Source organism: Ochlerotatus camptorhynchus, unplaced genomic scaffold (assembly GCF_037179485.1).
Source record: "Ochlerotatus camptorhynchus isolate MF236.1 unplaced genomic scaffold, CSIRO-AGI_Acam_v1.1 ptg000314l, whole genome shotgun sequence".
NCBI lineage: Eukaryota > Metazoa > Arthropoda > Insecta > Diptera > Culicidae > Ochlerotatus > Ochlerotatus camptorhynchus.
Window position 1 is genome coordinate 3,371,773 of NW_027040802.1, and position 25,403 is coordinate 3,397,175.

The 25,403-nt window shown below is 41.6% G+C and overlaps 1 protein-coding gene across 4 annotated transcripts in view; it reads left to right on the forward strand.

Annotated features, from left to right (window-relative positions):
• The window catches only part of LOC135707568 (uncharacterized), a 43,712-nt gene that overhangs the window by 16,799 nt on the left and 1,510 nt on the right, over positions 1-25,403 (forward strand). Inside the window, exons 2-8 of one of the 4 annotated variants that reach the window (XM_065229433.1) lie at positions 8,588-8,770; positions 8,862-9,232; positions 23,292-23,694; positions 23,817-23,993; positions 24,336-24,512; positions 24,682-24,852; positions 24,909-25,397. In XM_065229433.1, the coding sequence (XP_065085505.1) occupies positions 8,695-8,770; positions 8,862-9,232; positions 23,292-23,694; positions 23,817-23,993; positions 24,336-24,512; positions 24,682-24,852; positions 24,909-25,397 (1,864 nt within the window). In that variant the 5' untranslated portion in view covers positions 8,588-8,694. The remainder of the gene's footprint in view (positions 1-8,587; positions 8,771-8,861; positions 9,233-23,291; positions 23,695-23,816; positions 23,994-24,335; positions 24,513-24,681; positions 24,853-24,908; positions 25,398-25,403) is intronic. The other 3 variants (XM_065229434.1, XM_065229435.1, XM_065229437.1) reach the window with 3 other exon arrangements.

Here is a 25,403-nt window from a genome sequence, read left to right on the forward strand (position 1 = left end):
TCTGCAAGCTGCCTTAGCGTGCAATTTTCGGCCAGACATTCATAAATGTCTTTGACATAGAAATTGTACAGGAGGGGACATAAACATGAGCCTTGTGGAAGACCCATGTAGCTGATTCGTGCAATTTCCGAGCTGCCATGAGAGAAGCTCATTCGTTTCTCGGACAACAAATTAAACAGGAAATTGTTGATAATCGGAGAAAGCCCACTCGCATGGAGTTTGTCCGAAAGAAATCAAAGAATCAAACGCCCCTTTAATGTCGAAGAAAACTGAACCCATCTGCTGTTTTTCAGCATAGGCTAATTGGATTTCAGTTGAAAGCAACGCAAGGCAGTCGTTCGTCCCTTTGCCCCTACGGAATCCAAATTGCGTATCTGAGAGTAAGCCATTCGCCCACTTGTCCAGACGAAGAAGAATCATTTTTTCTAACAGCTTCCGAATACACGACAGCATCGCGATGGGACGGTACGAATTATGATCCGACGCGGGTTTACCGGGCTTCTGGATGGCGATAACTCTTACTTGTCTCCAATCATCCGGAACAACGTTGAGCTCAAGGAATCGATTGAACAAGTTCATCAATCGCCTCTTTGTGACTTCTGGGAGGTTCTTGAGCAGGTTGAACTTTATTCGATCAATTCCCGGAACCGAGTTATTGCATGAAAGAAGAGCAATTGAGAATTCTACCATTGAAAACGGGGAGTCTATGTCATCGTTTTCCAGCGGCGGATCGCGAGTGTTGCATCGAACCGGAACCGAATTGGGACAAAACTTACGCGCGAAGTCGAAAATCCACTTGTTAGAGTACTCCTTGTCCTCGTTGACCGACGATGCCGCGTTACGCATTCTCCTGCCGACATTCCAGAACGTTTGCATGGAAGTCTCTCGCGATAGCCCTTCGACGAACCGACGCCAGTAACCGCGTTTTTTGGCCCTGACCAAGCTCTTAAACTTTTCCTCTAGCTCCGTATACCGCTCAAAGTATTCGCGGGAACCGTATTTACGAAACTGTTTAAACGCGGTAGACTTCTCGTTATTCACGTCGGTGCATTCCTGGTCCCACCACACAGTGGGAGGACGTTTGCGAATGGTAGTGCCAGGAACAGGCTTCGTTTGTGCTTGAAGCGCGCAATCCACTATGAGCCGCGATAGAAAGGAGTACTCATCCAACGGAGAGAGAACGTCGACCGATTCTGAACCGTCACGGACCGCGTTCACGTATTCTTCCCAATTGATGTTTCTCGTGAGATCGTACGCGATGTTGATTGGACACTGTGAAGATGAACCGTTGGAAATCGAAATTTTGATGGGCAAATGATCACTACCATAGGGGTCTTGGATTACCTCCCACATGCAATCCAATGATAGTGAGTTCGAACAGAGTGACAAGTCTAGTCTGCTCTCTCTTGCTGGAGGTTTGGCTATTCGAGTTACTTCACCGGTGTTTAGAATGGTCATATTGAAATCGTCGCATAGGTCATAGATGATGGTTGAGCGGTTGTCATCGTACAGCTCTCCCCAGCCTGTACCGTGGGAATTAAAATCCCCTAAGATCAACCGCGGCTCAGGTAGCACTGAGCAGATGTCAGATAGCGCTCGCCGAGAAACAGCCGTTCTCGGAGGGATGTATAACGAGGTAATACTGAAGGTTTTACCTCTAATATTCACCTGACATGCGACAATTTCAATACCTGACACTGGAGGAAGGTCGATTCTGTAGAATGAGTGTTGTTTGTTGACCCCTAGGAGCACCCCACCGTACGAATCTGCACGATCGAGACGGATAATGTTGTAGTCGTGAAGAGAAAGGTTAACATCTGGAGAGAGCCATGTTTCGCAGAGAGAAAACGCATCACAGAGTATGTTATGCAGTAAAAATTTGAATGCTTCTACAATTCCATTGAAGGAGAGATACCGTATTATTTTTTGGAAAATTATCCATCGAGGGATACGAATGAAGCAAGGAGGGGCCACTCGGAAGCAAATTGCTTCAGAAAAGGTTTCACGATTGGAAGCATCATGTTAATGATGCTCCGTAGAGGGGCAGTGATGTTGAACAGATCGAGAATGCTGTCCACAATTCCAGAAAGCGTGAACATGGCGTTCTGCTGTTCTGGTTGCAAAACTGGGACATCTGGGGTTTTAGATGTTCCCGGAAGCCCCGGAAATTCATAATCATAATCGACAGGCTTAAAACCCGGTGGATTGGGTTTCGGTTTATTTCCGTGACCTCTTGATTTATCCAAGTGGGCTTGGGAGTCAGTTTTTTTAGTTTTCTGCGAGTCATTCTTGGATCGCTTCCTTGAAGGACCTTTGAAAACAAAAGGACTTCCGTCATTGCCCTCTGAGTCAGTGTCGTCCTCGTCAACTGGGAGAAGATTGAACGGATTATTGTTTTCTTTTTCCGGAGTGATTTTGGGAGGATGATTGAAAGTCTTCAAGATCTCCGCAAAGGAACGCTGAGAGCGCGCCTTCAGAGACCGTTCAAGTTTTTTTCCTTGCTGTTTATACTTCGGGCAATCTGCGAGAGGAAGCGGAGTTGCCAAAAAATAAACACTTTAAGGAGGAGGACCACAAGCACCCTCCGCATGCTTCTCGCCGCACTGATCGCATCGTGACTTGTTGCCGCAGAAGGCGGTCTGTATATCGGTATCAAGTTTGTAAATCGGTACAAATACCAATATATCGGAATATCTGGCAACGCAGGAAACATAAGATAAAGCAGAAATAGTATTTGAGAGATTTTGGGCCTATTTTCCTCCTGCTCATACCTAAAAACCTAAATAGTCCTATGATGGTGCTCCCATTTCGTATGTTTTGAAACAATTTTGATAAAATAGGTTTCAATGGATTCTAGCTTTTTGGCTTGTGTAGGATCATAATAGGGGCCTCAGATAACCTAGTCAGTAGAGGCACAGTATTATCAAGCTGGAGGTGGCGAGTTCAATTCCTTTTTTTTTTCCAATTGGCGAGTTCGTATAGAAAAAGTACGATCAGTCATTCAAAACAAGGATTGGGTACCATCCCGGAAGAATAAACGTGCTGATTGAGCTACTGACTGAGTGCTCGGCTGTCAGTGACTCGTTTACTTCTCAATCATTCAGACTCTCACGAGACAGTGAATGATGAGTTAGATGGCAGTTCATATTCATATGACAATGACTCATTGAACCTGACTGTTTTGCGCACTGATTATGCTTGCCACACAATATATTCATGCAGTGGTTGGAATAGAAAGTTCTCAATTAATAACTGTGGAAGTGCATCTTGAGTACTAAGTTGAGAGCTGGCAAAACGCAGGAGCGTTGAAAGTCTGGAAGAAGAAGGCTCATTATGGTGTTTCGTTCACTTTTAAAATAAGTCGTAGGGTAATCACATTTTCTATAATTTGCTATTAAAACTGCAAGCACTCAACATTATTTAGAACTAGCTGAGTGTGCCCGGTCTTGCTCGGGATTCAATATTGAGTTTATTGAGTTTATGCGCCGATTTAAAAAAAAAGCATGCTATATTGTACGTAGCCCCCCCTATTATCTAAGGGGCTACCCCCTATGATTATCTCCTTATACCCCCACACTTGCCCCCACATGCCTAATTTGGTTCCATTTGCTTGATTAGTTCTCGAGTTATGCAGAAATTTCTGTTTCATTTGTATAGGAGCCCCCCCTTACAGAAGAGGGAGGGGTCTCGAACCATCATAAGAACCTTCGAGCCCCCCCTTACAGAAGAGGGAGGGGTCTCGAACCATCATAAGAACCTTCCACGGCCCCAAAAACCCCTGTATACAAATTTTCACGCCAATCGGTTCAGTAGTTTCCGAGTCTATAAGGGTAAGACAGACAGACAGACAGACAGACAGACAGACAGACAGACAGACAGACAGACAGACAGACAGACAGACAGACAGACAGACAGACAGACAGACAGACAGACAGACAGACAGACAGACAGACAGACAGACAGACAGACAGACAGACAGACAGACAGACAGACAGACAGACAGACAGACAGACAGACAGACAGACAGACAGACAGACAGACAGACAGACAGACAGACAGACAGACAGACAGACAGACAGACAGACAGACAGACAGACAGACAGACAGACAGACAGACAGACAGACAGACAGACAGACAGACAGACAGACAGACAGACAGACAGACAGACAGACAGACAGACAGACAGACAGACAGACAGACAGACAGACAGACAGACAGACAGACAGACAGACAGACAGACAGACAGACAGACAGACAGACAGACAGACAGACAGACAGACAGACAGACAGACAGACAGACAGACAGACAGACAGACAGACAGACAGACAGACAGACAGACAGACAGACAGACAGACAGACAGACAGACAGACAGACAGACAGACAGACAGACAGACAGACAGACAGACAGACAGACAGACAGACAGACAGACAGACAGACAGACAGACAGACAGACAGACAGACAGACAGACAGACAGACAGACAGACAGACAGACAGACAGACAGACAGACAGACAGACAGACAGACAGACAGACAGACAGACAGACAGACAGACAGACAGACAGACAGACAGACAGACAGACAGACAGACAGACAGACAGACAGACAGACAGACAGACAGACAGACAGACAGACAGACAGACAGACAGACAGACAGACAGACAGACAGACAGACAGACAGACAGACAGACAGACAGACAGACAGACAGACAGACAGACAGACAGACAGACAGACAGACAGACAGACAGACAGACAGACAGACAGACAGACAGACAGACAGACAGACAGACAGACAGACAGACAGACAGACAGACAGACAGACAGACAGACAGACAGACAGACAGACAGACAGACAGACAGACAGACAGACAGACAGACAGACAGACAGACAGACAGACAGACAGACAGACAGACAGACAGACAGACAGACAGACAGACAGACAGACAGACAGACAGACAGACAGACAGACAGACAGACAGACAGACAGACAGACAGACAGACAGACAGACAGACAGACAGACAGACAGACAGACAGACAGACAGACAGACAGACAGACAGACAGACAGACAGACAGACAGACAGACAGACAGACAGACAGACAGACAGACAGACAGACAGACAGACAGACAGACAGACAGACAGACAGACAGACAGACAGACAGACAGACAGACAGACAGACAGACAGACAGACAGACAGACAGACAGACAGACAGACAGACAGACAGACAGACAGACAGACAGACAGACAGACAGACAGACAGACAGACAGACAGACAGACAGACAGACAGACAGACAGACAGACAGACAGACAGACAGACAGACAGACAGACAGACAGACAGACAGACAGACAGACAGACAGACAGACAGACAGACAGACAGACAGACAGACAGACAGACAGACAGACAGACAGACAGACAGACAGACAGACAGACAGACAGACAGACAGACAGACAGACAGACAGACAGACAGACAGACAGACAGACAGACAGACAGACAGACAGACAGACAGACAGACAGACAGACAGACAGACAGACAGACAGACAGACAGACAGACAGACAGACAGACAGACAGACAGACAGACAGACAGACAGACAGACAGACAGACAGACAGACAGACAGACAGACAGACAGACAGACAGACAGACAGACAGACAGACAGACAGACAGACAGACAGACAGACAGACAGACAGACAGACAGACAGACAGACAGACAGACAGACAGACAGACAGACAGACAGACAGACAGACAGACAGACAGACAGACAGACAGACAGACAGACAGACAGACAGACAGACAGACAGACAGACAGACAGACAGACAGACAGACAGACAGACAGACAGACAGACAGACAGACAGACAGACAGACAGACAGACAGACAGACAGACAGACAGACAGACAGACAGACAGACAGACAGACAGACAGACAGACAGACAGACAGACAGACAGACAGACAGACAGACAGACAGACAGACAGACAGACAGACAGACAGACAGACAGACAGACAGACAGACAGACAGACAGACAGACAGACAGACAGACAGACAGACAGACAGACAGACAGACAGACAGACAGACAGACAGACAGACAGACAGACAGACAGACAGACAGACAGACAGACAGACAGACAGACAGACAGACAGACAGACAGACAGACAGACAGACAGACAGACAGACAGACAGACAGACAGACAGACAGACAGACAGACAGACAGACAGACAGACAGACAGACAGACAGACAGACAGACAGACAGACAGACAGACAGACAGACAGACAGACAGACAGACAGACAGACAGACAGACAGACAGACAGACAGACAGACAGACAGACAGACAGACAGACAGACAGACAGACAGACAGACAGACAGACAGACAGACAGACAGACAGACAGACAGACAGACAGACAGACAGACAGACAGACAGACAGACAGACAGACAGACAGACAGACAGACAGACAGACAGACAGACAGACAGACAGACAGACAGACAGACAGACAGACAGACAGACAGACAGACAGACAGACAGACAGACAGACAGACAGACAGACAGACAGACAGACAGACAGACAGACAGACAGACAGACAGACAGACAGACAGACAGACAGACAGACAGACAGACAGACAGACAGACAGACAGACAGACAGACAGACAGACAGACAGACAGACAGACAGACAGACAGACAGACAGACAGACAGACAGACAGACAGACAGACAGACAGACAGACAGACAGACAGACAGACAGACAGACAGACAGACAGACAGACAGACAGACAGACAGACAGACAGACAGACAGACAGACAGACAGACAGACAGACAGACAGACAGACAGACAGACAGACAGACAGACAGACAGACAGACAGACAGACAGACAGACAGACAGACAGACAGACAGACAGACAGACAGACAGACAGACAGACAGACAGACAGAAATTCATTTTTATATACATAGATAGATGATAAAATAATTGTCATTGATCGATCAGAAAAAAAATTTTACCTAAAGTGCCATCATGTCACGTACCTAAGTCCAAATTTCACGCATTTTTGAAAAATTCCGAAATAATTTCCACATTACATTGAACTTAGCTGAACATGTGTGTATGACAAAATATAAATTTTAAATATATCACAATGCATCACAAAATGTTGGCAATGCGCGGAGTATGACACTGCGTTAATTTATGACACTTCACGGTAAGCAGTATCACATTATTTGGGAGAAAAAGGTACACTGCAGACATAAGACAAATAAACTTAAGAATTCCATAAGAACCACTTGTGATTTTTCGCCACAAGAATTTATTATGGAAACCATAAGTCAAATTCATAAGTTAGCTTTCAAACTTAAAAAAAGTATTATTAAATGGAGCACACTGGATTCAAACCTTGAGTGTTCAGATTATTGAGTCCGTGAGTTAGGGTCACTTCTATCAACGCTTGGGAAATCGGATAGGCTAAAGGCGTACAAGAAGCACCTAATGTACTACGATAGTCATTCAAAAGTCGTGTTTATGGAATTCATAGGTGTCATATGCAATCAAAATTGTACAGGTTCATAAGTCATGCCTTATAGAATTCTTAAATTTATTGGCCTCAATGTAAAATATACGTACACTGATAAAATAGAACTAAGAATTTCATTAGGCTCGACTTATGAACAACATACATGAATTTCATAAGCGTGACTTATGAATGATTTTCGGGTAACATGAGGTAGCTCTTATACGCCTTTAACCATTTCATTATCCCAGGCGTTGAAAGACGAGTGGTCAAAACACGGGCCCCCTAATCTCAACGTCCATTTTCCGGTTACATTATTTTTTTTTGTCAAAATTATTTTTCATAAGGCAAATCAATGAAATTCACACTCATTTCTTATGGCTAAAATTCATAAGTTTTTCTTATGGAATTCTTTTTTTTTTATATATCTTTATTAAGGAGACTTTCAGCCCTGGGCTGGTTCGTCTCCTTATGGAATTCTTACGCCTGCGTGTAAAGTTCAATGTATCGGCTATAATTTCAAGTGTTCATTATGGTGTGAGCCATGTTTATCAGTGCTCGGTAGCTTGGTATATCGGACTGTATTGAAAAAAAAAGACACCCACGCTTTGACACAGTTGAGACACAGATGATGATGATAATCGTCTCTTCTTGTACTTAAGCTTATTACGTCCCCGCTGGAACACCGGCTCTCAACTAAGTATTCTTTGAGCACTTTCAATGCTCAATGAATGAATGCTTTCTAAGCCTGTATCATTTTTGCATTAGTATAGGTACTCTATGCCCAGGGAAGTTCTTGCTTTATAGAACTGCACCTTTACCGACTGAACTAAAAGAGGCTCCCATGAAAGTCGTCCAGCATCAACTGGCGCATACAAACACCGACCAATCACTGCATTACTTGTAATAAAATAAAAATTCCTCGTAAATTGGCAGCAGCTTCAACAGTGTCGAATGCAACCCATGTACCACCGTACAAATTAATCCATGATACCTTCCATTAGCAATCTACAGTTGGCAAATAAGTTTCAACATTTGTCCATCCCTTCCTTTCACCAGCCACGCAGATTCTGGTACAGCAGATCAACGGGAAAAACGGAGCACTAGCATAGCGGAGGGCAACTCGGCTGCGGCGGCGGAGTGAAAAAGAGGCCCGTCTCCGAAAGATGGAGGACAGCAAACCACTCTTCGAGAGCAAACACTGTCTCTCGCTAAAATGTGTTCTATTTCTATTCTATGGAGGTGGGTACTGTTGCAGTTGAAATGTTCATTTTTAAAAATAAATCATGTAATCCATCATCACTCGCAAACCGCCCACCGTCTTCCGTTGCAGGCTTGGGATGTATCTATCCCTTCCTCCAGTCCAACATGGCCCACAAGGGGTTTGACTTCAACGAGATCTACTCGATATCGGTCATCATTCCGATTGCGGCCCTGTTCGGCCCACTGGTGTTCGCCGTGCTGGTGGACAAATGGGCCACAACGAGTGCCTTTGCCTATGGCAAGCGGGTTCGCATCCTGACGGCGGTGAGTTTGATCGCATCGATCGTGCTCTACGTGATACTGATGTTCGGCGTCAGTCGGATGGCTCCGCCGGAAATTTGTGCCCCCCGGGTGAACTTCATGTGCAACAAGAAGGGAGCGTACCTGATGCAGGAGAAGTGCACCGCCGAAGGGATCTGCCACGATTGGGATCACAATAAGGTGAGTTTTATTTCGTAAATTTTAGTTTCATTATGGACAATGGTGGCTCTAGGCATCATACACACATAGGGCATCATAGGGGCACAATCCCAACGATAGCGATCAGTTTGATTGGTATAGTGTTACGGGATGTAATGTCAGCCTAGCCCCTCACTTCGGCCTATCAACCAAATAACTCATTAATTCAGCAATAATACACAATGGTAATGAAAAACTAATACCACCTCTGCTGTGAAATTGTAATCCGTAAATTATTTGCCTATATTTGGGACAAATTTAGAACATTTATTGCTCTTTTTCAAAGAAAAAGTTCAGTGAAAATTTCATATTTTTCGATTTTTAGGTGCCATGATCTTACCGGATTACCGCACTAACGAAAATCTACACAGCGGTGGTCATCAAAAAACCTGAAAATTCCCTGAATTGAAAGGACTTACCTTTTTGTAACATGCTATCCTAATAAATCAATATCAGGGGAAACATGTCAGAATGGTCTAACGCAAAACGTAAACAATGACTTGGATCGTCGGATTCTTACGAATGACAACACAACCATTCAAACTAACGAAATCATCTGACAGATCAATGTTTGTTTTATGAGCTGGTGAAGTTAGATTCCGTAGGTGTGTGGTCATTAGACTGATGCAAAATTTGAAATTTTCGCTCCACAATGCTCAAACGGTTTCAAATCAGCTCCTGATTAGCTTCCCAAAAGTTAAACTCATTTGGAAAGAAACTGACTTGGCACAAACTATTCGAAGTTTATATGGAAATTACTATGGGAAATCCAAACTTTTTGTTCATTGTCTTCTGCCCATTTTCCATATGGCTTTTTCTAAAAATTTTATAATTATTCTTACCGGAAGTTTTCTAAGCTACAACTTTGCCGAATATCGTTTTTCAGCCAAATGTCAAATTAAATTGTTATTAATTGTTTAAGAGATAATCTTATGGCATGATCAAGCAGCTGTTCTGTGGGCAACACTGTATTCTGCAGTGTGACATAGTAGCCATGATTTTTGTGCTCTATTCTACGCGCTAGAAACACCAATGTTGCCTGCTGAACAGTTGAATGAGCATAATCATAAGACATCAGTGACTTGAATCATTAATAACTTTTGTTCCTTACATTTGATTGAAAAGTAGTTGTCAACAAAGTGGAAGCTGAGAAAATTTGCTACAATCACTGTTATCATTTTTAAAAGCATGTGATGTGGTGAATTGTTAGATCGATATGAACAAAAACATAACTTTTCCCATAGTAATTCCCATATAAACTTGAAATGGTTTGTGCCAAGTCAGTTTCTTACTAAAGTAGTTTAAATTTTGGGAGGCCAAGCAGGACCCAATTTGGAACCGTTTAAGCACTGTGGAGCGAAAATTTCAAATTTTGTATCAGTCTAGTGGTCATTCAATAGAAATCGACGTTCAAAGTCATTGTTTATGTTTCGAATTATACCCTTCTGACATGTTTCCCCTGATATCACACTTGTCACTCTTACTGCAAATTTAGAATATTTAACGGTTCAGCGATTTATAACTATGGACCGAACATTAGGGACGTAATGTTGATGCTTGTACCCAATTAATAACTTTGTTTTCGTATTGTTGAAACCATTCGCGTTTCGGATCGTTTCTTATCCTTTCACTCCACCAGAGATGCCAGTCTGCGAAAAATGTCTGTGAATTTCAGAAATGTCTGTGAATTTCAGAAATATGTGTAATTGGGCTGCATAAAATTAGCAGAAGTGTTGCGTAGGGGTCATGAAATAGATGCGAAATTTTAAATGTCAGTAAAATTCATGTTCGACCACAAAAGTCCTGCTTTTAACTCTTCGACTACCACACCTAAATCACACTTTTCACTATTTTTGTAATATCTTCGGTAAATTTTCATGTATTTTTTATATTGTTATCTTGTTGGAAAGGGTATTAATTTTCCTTTTTGATGGTTTGATTGAGCATAGCACACAATGACGAGTTTGATAGTTAATCAATCTTTTGGTTTTTCAGTTTTTGTCGAGTCGGTAGACATGTCGTTTCAGCAAGTTGAAGTTGATCGGTTTGTCCTTTTATATTTTTTCCTGAAAGCCTACAAAAGTATCTAATAGAATGCACCATGCACACATTTTTAATTGCCCTGCAGAATGAATAATGACCTTCCAAAAATTTTGTTATAATTTGGTAATCCTGATTTTATGAAGCTATGACACAATCAAGGAGCGTGGATAACAAGCTAATAAAAAGATTAGGATGTGACCTATCCAACGGTATTAAAACATTTGAAAACGGATAAATAGCGACTGAGATACATCATTTTGAAAAAAATGTCGACTTCATTTTCAGTGTGGTGCCCGAAGAGTTAACGAATTGAGCCTAAATGGAGTTACGCCGAATACGTTAAAAGCAATTAATAAAAAGTAGAAGGGTCTGTGCCTAGGGGCACGAACGAAAGCTTGACGTAGGACCGCTAGTGTACGGAGTAAATGTAGAGCATTTAGTACTTTTAATTGATCAATTATCTATTATCTCAACTCTTTCCGTTTTTGAATTGTAGGCGTACCAAATTTGCAGTAATCTTTTTCAAAGAGAAAGTTGATTAAGAGAATCAATCAATCACTTGCACCCCTGCTTCCAAGTTTGGTTACAAAATTACAACTCTGGAGAGCATTTTGTGTGGTCGTTGGGGGCTATTCCAACTCTTTACTGATGTAAGCTTGATTGCCCTGAAAAGGGCTGTTTTATTAAAGAGGACATCCATGGCCAGCACATCACGCATCACAGCATCACGGACCTCATTTTCCAGGAACACCTTCAGCACACCTCGTAGATCAGACTGGAGATACGTTTGACACCACCACGGCGAGCCAGACGACCGATGGCGGTTATCTCGAAGAACTTTGCGATGACACTTGGCACCTCCTTTATCAGACCTTTTCCTCCTTTGCCACGACCAGTCAATTGTTGCTTGTTGGTTGTGAAGGAGTGGACTAGCCACCACCTTCCTACTGCTGCTATTGCTGCTCACCACGCCGTCCGAAGCGAAAATGAGCTAATGCCATACAGCAGCGCTCTTTTATATCTTTTCAGGTTAAAGCAGAATGATGTGCAACCAAGTGGTATAAAAGCTACCAAGACTCCTCCCATTATGATTAGTTTGCTATCAAGTAGCGACAAAGGCAAATTTGAGTTTAGTAAATTTGTCTCTTGGTTTGCTATGGATAACCTAAAAAATCTGCCAGAAAATGATGAAATTGTCGAAAATATTATTCAGTCTCGGAGTAGTACCAATAGACTGAGTGAATCCAATCTTTACTTGTCTCAAATTCGGGAATTTTTCCCTGGAAAATCCTGGAAAAACCTGGGAAAACATGAGGCAAATTTACTCATCGCTGAGTTCCTGCACTTTATTTCTTATTTCTGAGATAACTAAACTCAAATTTGGGTCGTTCTCATTCGCCGTGATATCACCTTGAAAGATATCGGCGCCGGTGGTTAGTATGATTTCCTCTCACCCCAGCAGGCCTGGGTCCAATCTCAGTCGGCGCCACCGGCATGTTCTAAGGCATAACATCTCTGATCACGCCTTCCTTCGGGAAGTTAAGCCGTTGGTCCCCGGTTGAGTTGATGGGTCGATTGGTAGGGTCCAGGTGTGGGAGCTGCCTCCCATTTGGTTGCATTCAGTAGCATTGGAGCTCAGTACGGAAAAAAAAATCTCACGTCACTTTTCAATAGGTCCTATCTACATTGATCGATTCTCTTCATCGACACTCTCTTTCCTAAATAACTCGGCTTCACAAATGTTTCCTGCCGTCTTCGTCAAATTAGATGCTAGATTGTTGCTTCTTCCATTGAAAATATCCGGCCGTGGCGATTCAAAGATGATGAAGGTTGATCAAAATAATTTGTACCCCTGCTTCCAGTTTGATTACATGAGCATTTTTTGTGGACGTTGGTTCTGAATATGGACAAACAGGCAGATGAATTCTATTCCTACTCTTTACTGTAATAAGCTTGGTGGCCCTGAAAAGAGCCGTTTTGTTGCCAAAGTTGGTGATGATTTAACCTCCAAAACCAAACAGAGTGCGTCTCTGTCACTTCAAAACGTAGATGACATCCATGGCCGCTTACGCTTGGCGTGTTTAGTGTAGGTGACAGCATCACGGATCTCATTTTTCAGAAACACCTTCAGCACACCTCGTAAATCAGACCGGAGATACGTCAGACACCGCCACGGTGAGCCAGACGACGGATGGTGGTTATCTTGAAGAATTTGCGTTTGGTTTTGAATATGGCGATGAGTGTGCAAAATATTACGCAATTCCATCCTCCCTATTCGCACGCGCCCGAAGATCGGAGGCGAATGCCACTTCGACTTGTTTCGTCTACTTACTACTCTCTGACGACTGTGCTGGGGAAGCAGCATATGCATGTAGGTAATTGGTGGATTTGTTAGTTAATTCGACGCTTTTGGACAATGCTGGACATTAACCAGTTTTTCAAAAGTTTCTTGTTGAAAATCAACATTAGGAAGCATTGTTATCGATGCGTAGACATATTTCTGATCGATTGATGATAAAATTATTGAAATTGGACCAGGGGCAGCTGAGTTATTAACGTTCAAAATCTTTCTCAATTTGTTACATGTTCCATTTTCGGTTTTCACAAAGTGTACCCCCATATAGAAATCAAAGACGTAGTCCTACGTCAAAAAAGATAAATTACGATTACACAACAAATGAGGTCGACTCCATGTTGAGATTAGTTCTCGCGTAACATTTGAAAAGGGCCTATCCTCGTTGATCGATTCTCTTCATCGAGTTTCTTTTTGGTTTACCACGGCAACATTAACGAATTTCTCGCTAAGCTCGCAGCACAGTTCGACAGAAGATGATGTTAGCTTGCGCCTGAAACAACACACTGAATGGGAAATTCATTTGCAGTCGGGTTATTCGCGAAAGAGAAAATCGACGAAGAGAATCGATCAACAATCATTGGCCCTTTTCTCGTGTTGCGCGAGAGTTCACTCATATTCAGTGTTGGAAAAATAAAAAAAAATCAATTCTCACAAATGCCCATGATCACGCATGATTTTCGTAGACAAAAATCAACAAACAAACATCTGCGGTTGATTTGCAAGCTGTGATATCGCAGCTCGGAAAATCAAGCTAACCAAACTCACCAACTACAAATCTCACCAAACTGTGGTGAGATTGAGTTTAATAAATTTTGATTTACACCCGAATGCAACCGAAACTTTTATAACGGCAACGGAATCATTTCTGTGTCGAGTCAACTCTCAGCTTGATTTTTGCATGCTGTGAATAGTCTCACAATATCAAAGGAGCTTGTAAAATCAATATCAAGTATGATATTTTGATCCAATATCACGCGTATGAGAGCGCATGAGAGCAGAAAAATATTATTTGATTGATGATTTTGCTAACACTGCTCATATTCTTGAAAACGTTGTTAACTCATACATACACTGAGTAAAACTTTTCGAGATTATACAAGAATTTGTTTTGTAATAAGAACAACATCTCGATGTGCAAATGAAATTAATACACGGAAAAAAAGTTTTCATGTGTTTTCCTTTGGGAATGCAAATCACAATTAATATTTTCCATTTGATAGGGGAAATGTAGGTAATGTCGGCCTAAATGTCCCTAATTTGGGCCCATCGCTAAAAGTCTGCTATTTATCAATTTTATCTAGATCAACGCGTTATTGGGACGTTACTAATGGATATTTTTGGTTGCTATTGAAAATTTAGTTGATTGCTGAATTTATGTATGGGCCCAAATTAGGGACACTTAGGCCGACATTACCTGCATTTCCCCTATATGATTTATTCTTTGAGCGTATACTTCAGTATACACAGACAAACAGACATAACCTAGGACATAACACTCACAAGTTGTTCATCGATCAAGCATTTAACGGTCAATTTAAAAGTATCTCAGTTGGTAGTACTGCCACCTGTGGCGCGCATAGTCAATTCCCTTGCGTTTGACGTTTACACACTACCGCCATCTGTTCAGCGCGTACTACCACAGTGTACTCAACAAATGGCGGTAATGTTTTAGCGAAGATGTTTTACAATGAGAAATATTTAGTGTGTTATGTCTGTTTGTCTGTGTTTCTAGAATGAGTGGATTTTTCGTCGATTTTTGTCATACTCGCAAAGATTTATGAGGCTCGGAAAATTTTACTCAGTCTACAAGTAAACTAGGTTTTCTAGAGTTTGAGTAATTTAAACTTAAATTTGAGTCGATCTTATATGCCATGTAGTGTGGAAATCCTTTAGTTACTTAGTACTGGTCCTTTTGTACGCCAGCAGCAGGGGGACGAGTACATCTTAGAGAGATTCAACTTTCCACCACCTAAACATGGAGAAATCGACAATCAAAATAGCAATTTGTAAGCTTATTAATACGATTCTAAACACTTCGTGCTTAAAAAGTGTTGATGAAACAGGATCAGGGTCAGTGCTGAGATTTGTCATTGTTATTGTCATTGACAGACCTTTGCGCGATATTGACAAAATTGTTCATCACATAGTCACTGACAGACTTTGTTCTCAAAAAAACCTTCAGCAACTTCATGTTTTCGTCAATGACAAAGATTCACCTGGTAACAAAAAGTGTAATTTCGTGCATTCTGTGTCACATTATTGTTATCCAAGTAGTCCAGGACGTAGATGCTTGTTTGCTTTAACGGCTCCATGGAATTATGTTGCTCTAGTCATCTAATTTCGTTACAAATTTAGCTAATAAAACAAATCTACACACGTTCTTCACTGACAGCATTGTCATTGACAATTGACATGGTTTGCTTTGACTGTGACTGTTAGCTCAAATGAGTGACCAAAGCAGAATTGTAAATATCACCGTGAATTGTCGAAATTTTGCAGCACTGTGGTTGCTGAAACGATTCAGATAGGAAGGAATATCGAAATAAAGATCATCGAGAAATGGAGAGTACTGTACAACGAAGCCAAGTATGCATTGGCGTAGCTAGAAAAGTTATCTATTTGCCTAGGGGGGCTGTTGCATTTATATTATTTTGCTTATCTACGGTTAAATAAAAACTCGCGAAGCTGTTATTAAATCAAATAACCTTTTTGTTGGGTGTGATCAATAATATGACATTGAGCCTTGCTATTATTTTATTGATGAAACAATCAAATTTTTATATTTATTTCATAAAACAACGATTGGGACCTCGATTGGGGAGCCTTAAAAGCTTACTGATTTTGAACAAGCAATGATCGTTTGTTCATGCTACAAAGCGTCTGTATGTCATAAAACTAAGCATCTCAAACTTTAGAAAATTCTCAAAGTTACGTAATTCCATTACTTTTGTAACTATTTTTTTTAGGTTTTGAATATTTCATCATCAGTTAAATCTCAGACATAGGAACCAAAATTAAATTCTCAGAGTTTGAATTTTTATTGAATTTTACAAAACTCTGGCTTTGAAACATGGTAAAGTGTACATTTAGGACTAAGGAAAATGTTCAAGATATATGTCGTTGCACAATTCTTAACATTCTGAATATTAAAATAAAAATGGTTTTGAGATCCCACTCGCATATGATTTCATGATTTTGCAATTAAAAAAATATATCTCTGATGCAGGTTGTAAGCATAAATTTTTCAAATATAAACGTTAATAAAAGCCAACGAAATTAGATCAATTGTCATAATTCTAGGACTAAGATAAAATTGAGATACTTCCTGGGCAGTCATTTAATAAAAAAATCTAGGACATGAATACTATAAACAAATGAAATAAGAATTTATGTAATTATAATATGTATAACCTAATCAAAAGTTTCATAAAAACTCCACAAAATAAATATGCCTGAAAAAAATCTAAGAAATTTTGTCCAAAATAAATTTTAGGTATTAAAAAAAGGTTTTGATATAATAGGTTTCGATAAGCTTTGAATCTCCTGGACTCCAAAATTTGTAATTATCTAGATTCTGAGACTTGCAGCATTTTTCAAGAAGAAATATTTTAGAAAGTAAAAAAAAAATTAAAATGCAAAAAAATTTATAAATCTAGACATTTGACAAGATTTATAAAAAAATCAGGATATAACTTCGTTTTATCAGGTTTTTAAGAAACCAGATTTCAAATGTCATTAGCATTAGATTAAATTAGCTGGAAAACTTTTACTTATACAGAGAGAGAGAGAGAGAGAGAGAGAAGGATTAGTAATTTCAATTTAATTCCACTCAGTGCGTAAAACAGTCAGGTTCATTGAGTCATTTTGATATGAATATGAACTGCCATCTGCCTCATCATTCACTGCCTCGTGAGAGTCTGCATGATTGAGAGGTAAACAAGTCACTGACAGCCGAGCACTCAGTCAGTAGCTCAGTCAACACGTTCATTCTGCCGTGATGGTACCCAATATTCGTTGACTGAGCGTACATTTTCTATGGAAAAATGACTCAATTACATGCTGTGTGAGCGAAGGCAGTGGTGTGCTCATTTCAACTAAATATGTTTTTCGGAATAATAAAATCAAAAGATGGTATGATGGCATGTTTTACTTGTAACATTCAAGAAGAGGTTACAAAGTATGCGTTATGTTTCAAAACCTGTAAATTTTGCTTTCTATGAGTCACAATCAGCGATTTTCTGATCGCTGAGTGAGTGAGTGAGTGTGTGAAAATTCACTGATTGTGACTCTCATGAAGTGAAATAAACAGGTTTAATATGTCAAACACATTCTTTGCAACCTCTTCTTGTATCCTACCAATTCAAAATACGATCATGGTATCTAATCATTTTATAATAAAAAAAAAAACATTGTTTTAGCTGAAATGAGAATTACCAAATAATTTGAAAAAGTTCGTTATGGGGTTTCCTCTCGGGTTCCCTTTGATTTTTCTCGGTTGTTTCCACATTTATACGACTCTTATTAAAACTGCTTCGTTTGGCACTAAATCTGCAGGAAAATAATAAACAACTTTACACGGCGATGCACCCGCTAGTGTGCGTACGTCACTAATCTCTATAACAGTCACAGCTCGCAATGAGGTACAGAGAGAGGTGAAGCAGATCGTGAAATATTGTTGTATTAGTAAACCAAAAAATCAACGTAAACGCAAGTATCGTACAGGGGTTTTACTCACACAACTTAACCGATTGCTTCACCTCGGTAATCCATCTCATTGCACAGCTCGTTCGTGTGGTAGATTTGAAAACGCGTGAATTTCTTATGCGTGTTGTAAAATGCATCGCATTTGTAATTTGATTAAAGATGTAAAACAGTTTAAAATTTTCAGTCTGTAAATATCTGTGAAAAAACTAAAAAGTCTGTAAATGTCTGTAACGAAAAAAATGACTGTGAAAGAATAAAAGTCTGTTAATTCACAGACATGTCTGTAAATCTGGCATCTCTGCACTCCACTGAAAAATCCCGTATGCAAAATATTATTCTTTGCGTGAAAAAACGGATCGATTTACTCATATTTGTCAAAAATAGGGTACACCAAATTGAGTAAACAAAGTTTAGGCTAAAAAAATGATGAATGGAAAACATCGACCTGAATCCGACCGATGTTGTTCATTTGTCATCTTGTCAGTTGCAACTTTGTTTGCTCATTTTTCGATAGCCCTACTTTTGACGGATATGAGTAGATCCTACTTAAATTTGGTATGTTTACCAGTTACTTTACTTACGTTTTTGTGAATTTGAGAGATCAGGTTTCAAATATGACCTATATTCATTTACCGTGTAGGCCCTTGGAAAAACTATCAAGGTGAAAAATGCATTAGGTCCTGAGTAATATTGATCGATTCTCCTCGTCGATTTTCTCTTTCGTTAATAACTTGGCTACAAATCCGTTTCTTGCCGTGTTTGCCATATTAGATGCTCGATAATAGCTTCTTCTACCGAACTAAAGGGTGTCCCACATCAAATTGCATCACGAAAAAAAAAAACGCTGTAGAAAATTACCTAATTGACCGATCCTTTTCAAACTAGCAGACAATAAAATATAACCCATTAGTAAGCTTTTGACATATTTATTTTATTCAACTTCAATACCATAACCATACGCTCGCACCTTACGCTTAAAGGGTGATACGGTCAAAATTTGGTCAATATCAACTTGACGTATTTCTTTCAATTTTGCATTTAAAAAACCTGAACACCCCTCATTTTGAAGGTGTGTGTGTGTAAAATGTTGCTCCTATTTTGATTTTGGAATTCACTCTTCAGTTGTCAAAATGCCGTCCAAGCAAGAAGAGCAGCGTATCAAAATTTTGCTCGCGCATCGCGAAAATCCGAGCTACTCGCACGCAAAGTTGGCAAAATCGCTAAAAGTTGCCAAATCAACCGTTACAAATGTAATTAAAGTGTTTGGGGAACGTTTGTCGACAGCCAGGAAGTCTGTATCGGGGGGAAATCGAAAACCGGAAGCCGCTGAGACGACAAAGAGAGTTGCCGGTAGTTTCAAGCGAAACCCTAACCTCTCTCTCCGAGATGCCGCAAATAAGCTGGGTGTATCGTCTACAACCGTGCATCGAGCCAAAAAACGAGCCGGACTATCGACTTACAAGAAGGTAGTGACTCCAAATCGCGATGATAAACAAAATACGACGGCCAAAGCGCGATCCCGGAGGCTGTACACGACGATGCTGACGAAGTTTGACTGCGTGGTAATGGACGACGAAACCTACGTCAAAGCCGACTACAAGCAGCTTCCGGGACAGGAGTTTTATACGGCAAAAGGAAGGGGAAAGGTAGCAGATGTTTTCAAGCACATGAAACTGTCAAAGTTCGCAAAGAAATATCTGGTTTGGCAAGCCATCTGTACCTGTGGCTTGAAAAGCAGCATTTTCATAGCTTCCGGGACTGTCAACCAAGAAATTTACGTGAAAGAGTGTTTGAATAAACGTCTGCTGCCTTTCCTGAAGAAACACGGTTGTTCCGTACTGTTTTGGCCGGATTTGGCATCTTGCCATTACGGTAAAAAGGCCATGGAGTGGTACGCCGCCAACAACGTGCAGGTGGTTCCCAAGGACAAGAACCCTCCCAACGCGCCAGAGCTCCGCCCAATTGAGAAATACTGGGCTATTGTCAAGCGGAACCTAAAGAAGACCAAAAAAACTGCTAAGGGCGAGCAGCAGTTCAAGGCAAACTGGCTTTCTGCGGCGAAGAAGGTGGACAAGGTGGCTGTACAAAATCTGATGGCAGGGGTCAAGCGTAAGGCCCGGCAATTCGGATTTGGAAAAGCGGAAGCCTAACTGAATATTTTTCCTGAATTTTATACTAATTGAACTTGAAAAAGAAATTTAATTTGATTTTTTAAATAAAAGATTTCACCGATTTACACGCTTTTTCCCTTGACCAAATTTTGACCGTATCACCCTTTAAAATTTTCCTTAGGATTCACAAATGGTCTCACAATTCTTTTAGAATTAGAATTCTCATAATTTGCTTGGAATTCTAGTCAAAACAACCTTAGGATAATTCTTTGAACTCTCGGCCATTTTCTTCCTTGGAATGCTCCATGTATCCAGAAAGTCACCAAAGCAAAGGATTTTTTAGAATAATTGGGTGTGGGCCCCATGGATGCGTGGTTAGCGCCGCGACGTAGGTTAGATTCCTGATACAGCCAGCAGAATTTTTCCTATACCGGAAAATTTCTTCCTGGTCTACTTGTGTATGTATTTTTTAATATTAAGTTTATGTAGTATCTGGTTAAAGACGGTGTCAATAGTCGTTTGTTTAATGAATTCTGAGTAGAATTTCTAAATAATCCTAAGGTGAATTCCAGGCCAATTTTGAGGTGAATTCTACGGAAATTCTGAGGATGATTTTATTGGTAGTCATGGCAACCAAATCGTCGGAGCCAAATAGATTCGTCGGATTGAAGAAAACCATCGCATCGCTTCATAAGGACGTAGCATTTCTGAAGAAATGCCAAAAATATAAGGTTATATCTATAAGCCATAGGATTAAGGCACGGACACCCACCCCACCCAGCGTAGTACATAGAGAGGATGGAAGCAGAGTTCATCAAGGATAGCATCAGACGACTATATAGAAAACTGGACATGATGACTTTGGAATGTTATTCTGTACATCTCAAATTGGCCAAGGACTATCCAATTAAATTCCAGGAGTTTCTGTCTAGGGCCAAGGTAGCAGAGGAGTGCCAATCGGATTGGAAACGGAAGCTGCACGATAGGAAGCTAAACAGACTACGACACGAGTCTCAACGGAGACGGACGACACACCAAACTGGTGAGCAGATCCTCAGATCCCATCCACCATCACCACGACGCCGAGGGTTCACTCCATTGATGGGTTGGTAGTCAATCGATCGACGACCGCATTCACGGAAGAACAATTGACACACCTCAACTAGGGGCTAGGATACGCGGTTACAACTAAGCCAGATGTGGAGCAGATCATCATTGATGTAGAGACAGCGATTACCAAGACACTTCCAACATCAATCAGGGACGAACACAACAAAGTCGCAGCAACGAAAAGGAAATTCGGATTGTACAGGAGCTGAAAAGTAAAGCAGTATACTATGTGAAAGCAGACAAGGGCAACGCGTTCGTTATCATGGACAAGGACGATTACGACAATCAGATGACAACGAAGATTAACAACGGACCGTATAGACATCTTCGAGTGGACCCCTTACAGAACATAGTGAAACGCGTGGAGAAAACACTGAAGGAGTGCAAATCAATATTAGGAGATGGAGCAGGTCGTTTACGGGAATCCAATCCCATTCTACCCAGGATCAAAGGTCTCCCCAATGTCCACAAACCGGGGAATTAAATGCGAGAGATCGTTGGTTTCCCCACCCACAAACTAGCGAAGTGGCTAGTCACAGAGAGTAAAGCAGCACCCAGGAGTTAACCCAGCAACTAAAATTTTCAGTAGACATCAACAGGGACGAGATTATGGTATATTTCGACGTAACAGTTCTTTTTTCCCAGCGTACCGGTCAAAGAAGCGATCAACCATTTGGAGGACTGGCTATTAACACAACGAGAGGATACAGAAGCCCTTCTACAAATTTTAGATGAGATCAACAGAATTGACAAGGATACCAAATATACTCGCATTTCTCGATCTTCTAGTCATCAGGAAATCGACATCATTTTCTTCGCTTGAATATGAAATTTACAGGAAACCAACAAGCACCAAAAGAGCTATCCCTATACTTCCAACCATTCGTTCCAGCGGTCTGCGGTCTGCCTTCCACCACATGATTCATCGGATGCAGACTCTTCCTCTCAGCGATACAGGAAAGGTTGATGAATTACAGTACATCTTCGAAACAGCGAGACTCAACGGATAAAAGGAGACCACAATACAGGCAATCATCGATAAAAAAGCGAGAATTCTACAAAGGAGATTATTTACAACCCTCACCACAGTACCCTTGAAACGAGTGTCTGTTCCATTTGATCAAGATATTAAGACCAAAAAATAAAAAAAATAAAAAATCGGATTAGATTTAGTTTTCATCAGTAGAAATAACCAGTCAAAATAATTGTTAGAATCCACGAAAGACCCGGTTATATTAATAAACCAAAAATTCATTAATTTCAATTCAGTATTCCATTCACTTGAAATGAACGTCCAGAAAGCTGACCAATGTCAAACTTGCTCTATTCGATGCCAAGTCATCCGTTCCCCGACTGCTAGATCGGGGTGAATTGAATTGAAGCTCCCTTGCCTCGTCTAAACTCGGCTTAAAGCTGGGTTTAGACTAGGCAAGTCAAATGATCAACTCAGTTGAATTTAATTGGCTTGAAAAGTTGAGCTTGGTTCAACTTTTTTCAATTCAAGTGAGTTGATCAAGTCAGTTGAATGGCATGGTTTACACGTTCAATTCGCGTTCAAGTCAGTTGAATTCAACTGACTTGATCAATTGACTTGCCGTGTCTTAACCCAGCTTAAGAGTCATGCCAATGATTTCAATGATTAGTTCAACAATATCAATTGACCTACTCTCCAACATACCAACGATAACAATACTCATCAGTTTCGACTTTCCAACAGGCCGGTTTACTGAGTCTGGAAGATTGCACCTACAGCTGCCAGCGTGAAGTTCAGTTCGACAGCACCTGCTATGGGCGACAAGAGGTGGCCATGCGGTTAGCCACTCTCCCGGATCAAGAGGATGATGATGATCAGGGTGCTGTGGTAGATGAATCCGAAACGGTGCGAGTCGATGAGGGTAGTGGCGAAGGTGGTACACCCAACAGTAACGATCTGGACGGAGATGGTATTCCGAATGATCAGGATCCGGATGACGATAACGATGGCATTCCGGACACGCAGGACAATGACGATGACAACGATGGGGTTCCTGATGCGGAAGATATGGATGATGACAACGATGGAATTCCGGATAGTATGGATGTCGACTCGAAGATGGTGGCGAACGATTTGGATGGAGACGGTAGGTTTGAGGATGAGGGTATTTGTTTATGAACCAGCAGGTGCTTTCGGTGTTCAATTGGCTATAGGTGCATGATTAGACGGTGTAGAACTAGGTAGCAATTGGTTGAGCTTATTTTCTAGGAATTCCCAACGATCAAGACGATGATGATGATAATGATGGCATTCCGGACGCTGAGGATGATGACGATGACAATGACGGCATCCTTGATGCAAAGGACGATGACGATGACAATGATGGTGTCCCGGATAGTGAGGATACTGATGCGAAATCCAGAGGCAATGATTTCGATGGTGACGGTACGTAAGCTTGGTGCTTCCACGACACTAGTCCTCTTTCTTCATGTGTGTACTTGGAATGTGTCATATCCGCGAATGCTCACTTCTATATGTCTGCGAGCATCAACAACAGTCAGACAACACTCGTTTACTCGGCCTGCGACTGATTCCGAAACGATCATCGTTATATGCTGTGCGTCATTATCCCCACAAAATTCTACTATTTCTATAATCCTAACACAAACGTGTCCTAAAAGAATGCAAAACTTTGTCTATAATCTACATTTTCCAGTGATTTTCAAACATCTAAAATCTTTTATCACGCATTCATTGTGGTAATCATTGTCGTCATAAATCCAATAGGTATTACCAACGATAAGGACGACGACGACGACAATGATGGCATCCCGGACAGCGAAGATCCTGATGATGATAACGACGGAGTCCCTGATGTCCAGGATACGGACGATGATAATGATGGAATTCCGGATATCAGAGATACGGACACTAAGTCGTCGATCAACGATTTAGATGGAGACGGTATGTCGATTGGCTCATGATCATACTAACATCGTTGTCGAAACTCGTAACTAACAACCTACTCTGAAAAACTGGTGAAACTATAAATTCGTTGAATAACCCTCAATTGGCTGGTGTCCACAATTGGCAAGTAATCCCCATTATGCACGATCCCATTCCGCACGCGTAGGTATTCCGAATGAAGAAGATGAAGATGATGACAACGATGGAATTCCAGATACTGAAGACGATGATGATGACAACGACGGAATCAAGGACGATGAGGATATCGATGATGACAACGATGGCATCCCAGATGACAAGGAAGGTCAACCGCTGACCGATGATCTTGATGGAGACGGTATGGTACTGCACTTTGATGAAAATGAAAACACCTTCAATTTTTTTTCCCCCAAGGTATCCCCAATGATGAAGACGATGACGATGACAATGATGGTATTCCGGATACGGAAGATCAGGATGATGATAATGATGGAATTCCGGATGCTGAAGATGTCGATGATGATAACGATGGTATTCCGGATGTGCTGGATGCAAATTCACGCAAGGCTAACGATCTGGATGGTGACGGTATCCCGAACGATCAGGATGACGACGATGATAATGACGGTATCAAAGATGCAGATGATAATGATGATGATAATGATGGCATCCCGGATGCTGTGGATATTGACGACGATAACGATGGCATTCTTGACAAGGATGAAGATGCGGCCAAATATGCCCCGGCCCAGATTTGTCACGATCCAGCTGTGGATAACTCGGACGAAGACTTAGCTGACGATGAAGAGTGCTATACATATAGTGGAAAGGTTATCACGGTCAAGGCCTCAATCGACGAGCACAACGAACGGGATGATGTGGAAGAGTGTATCTATCCGCTAGGTATCA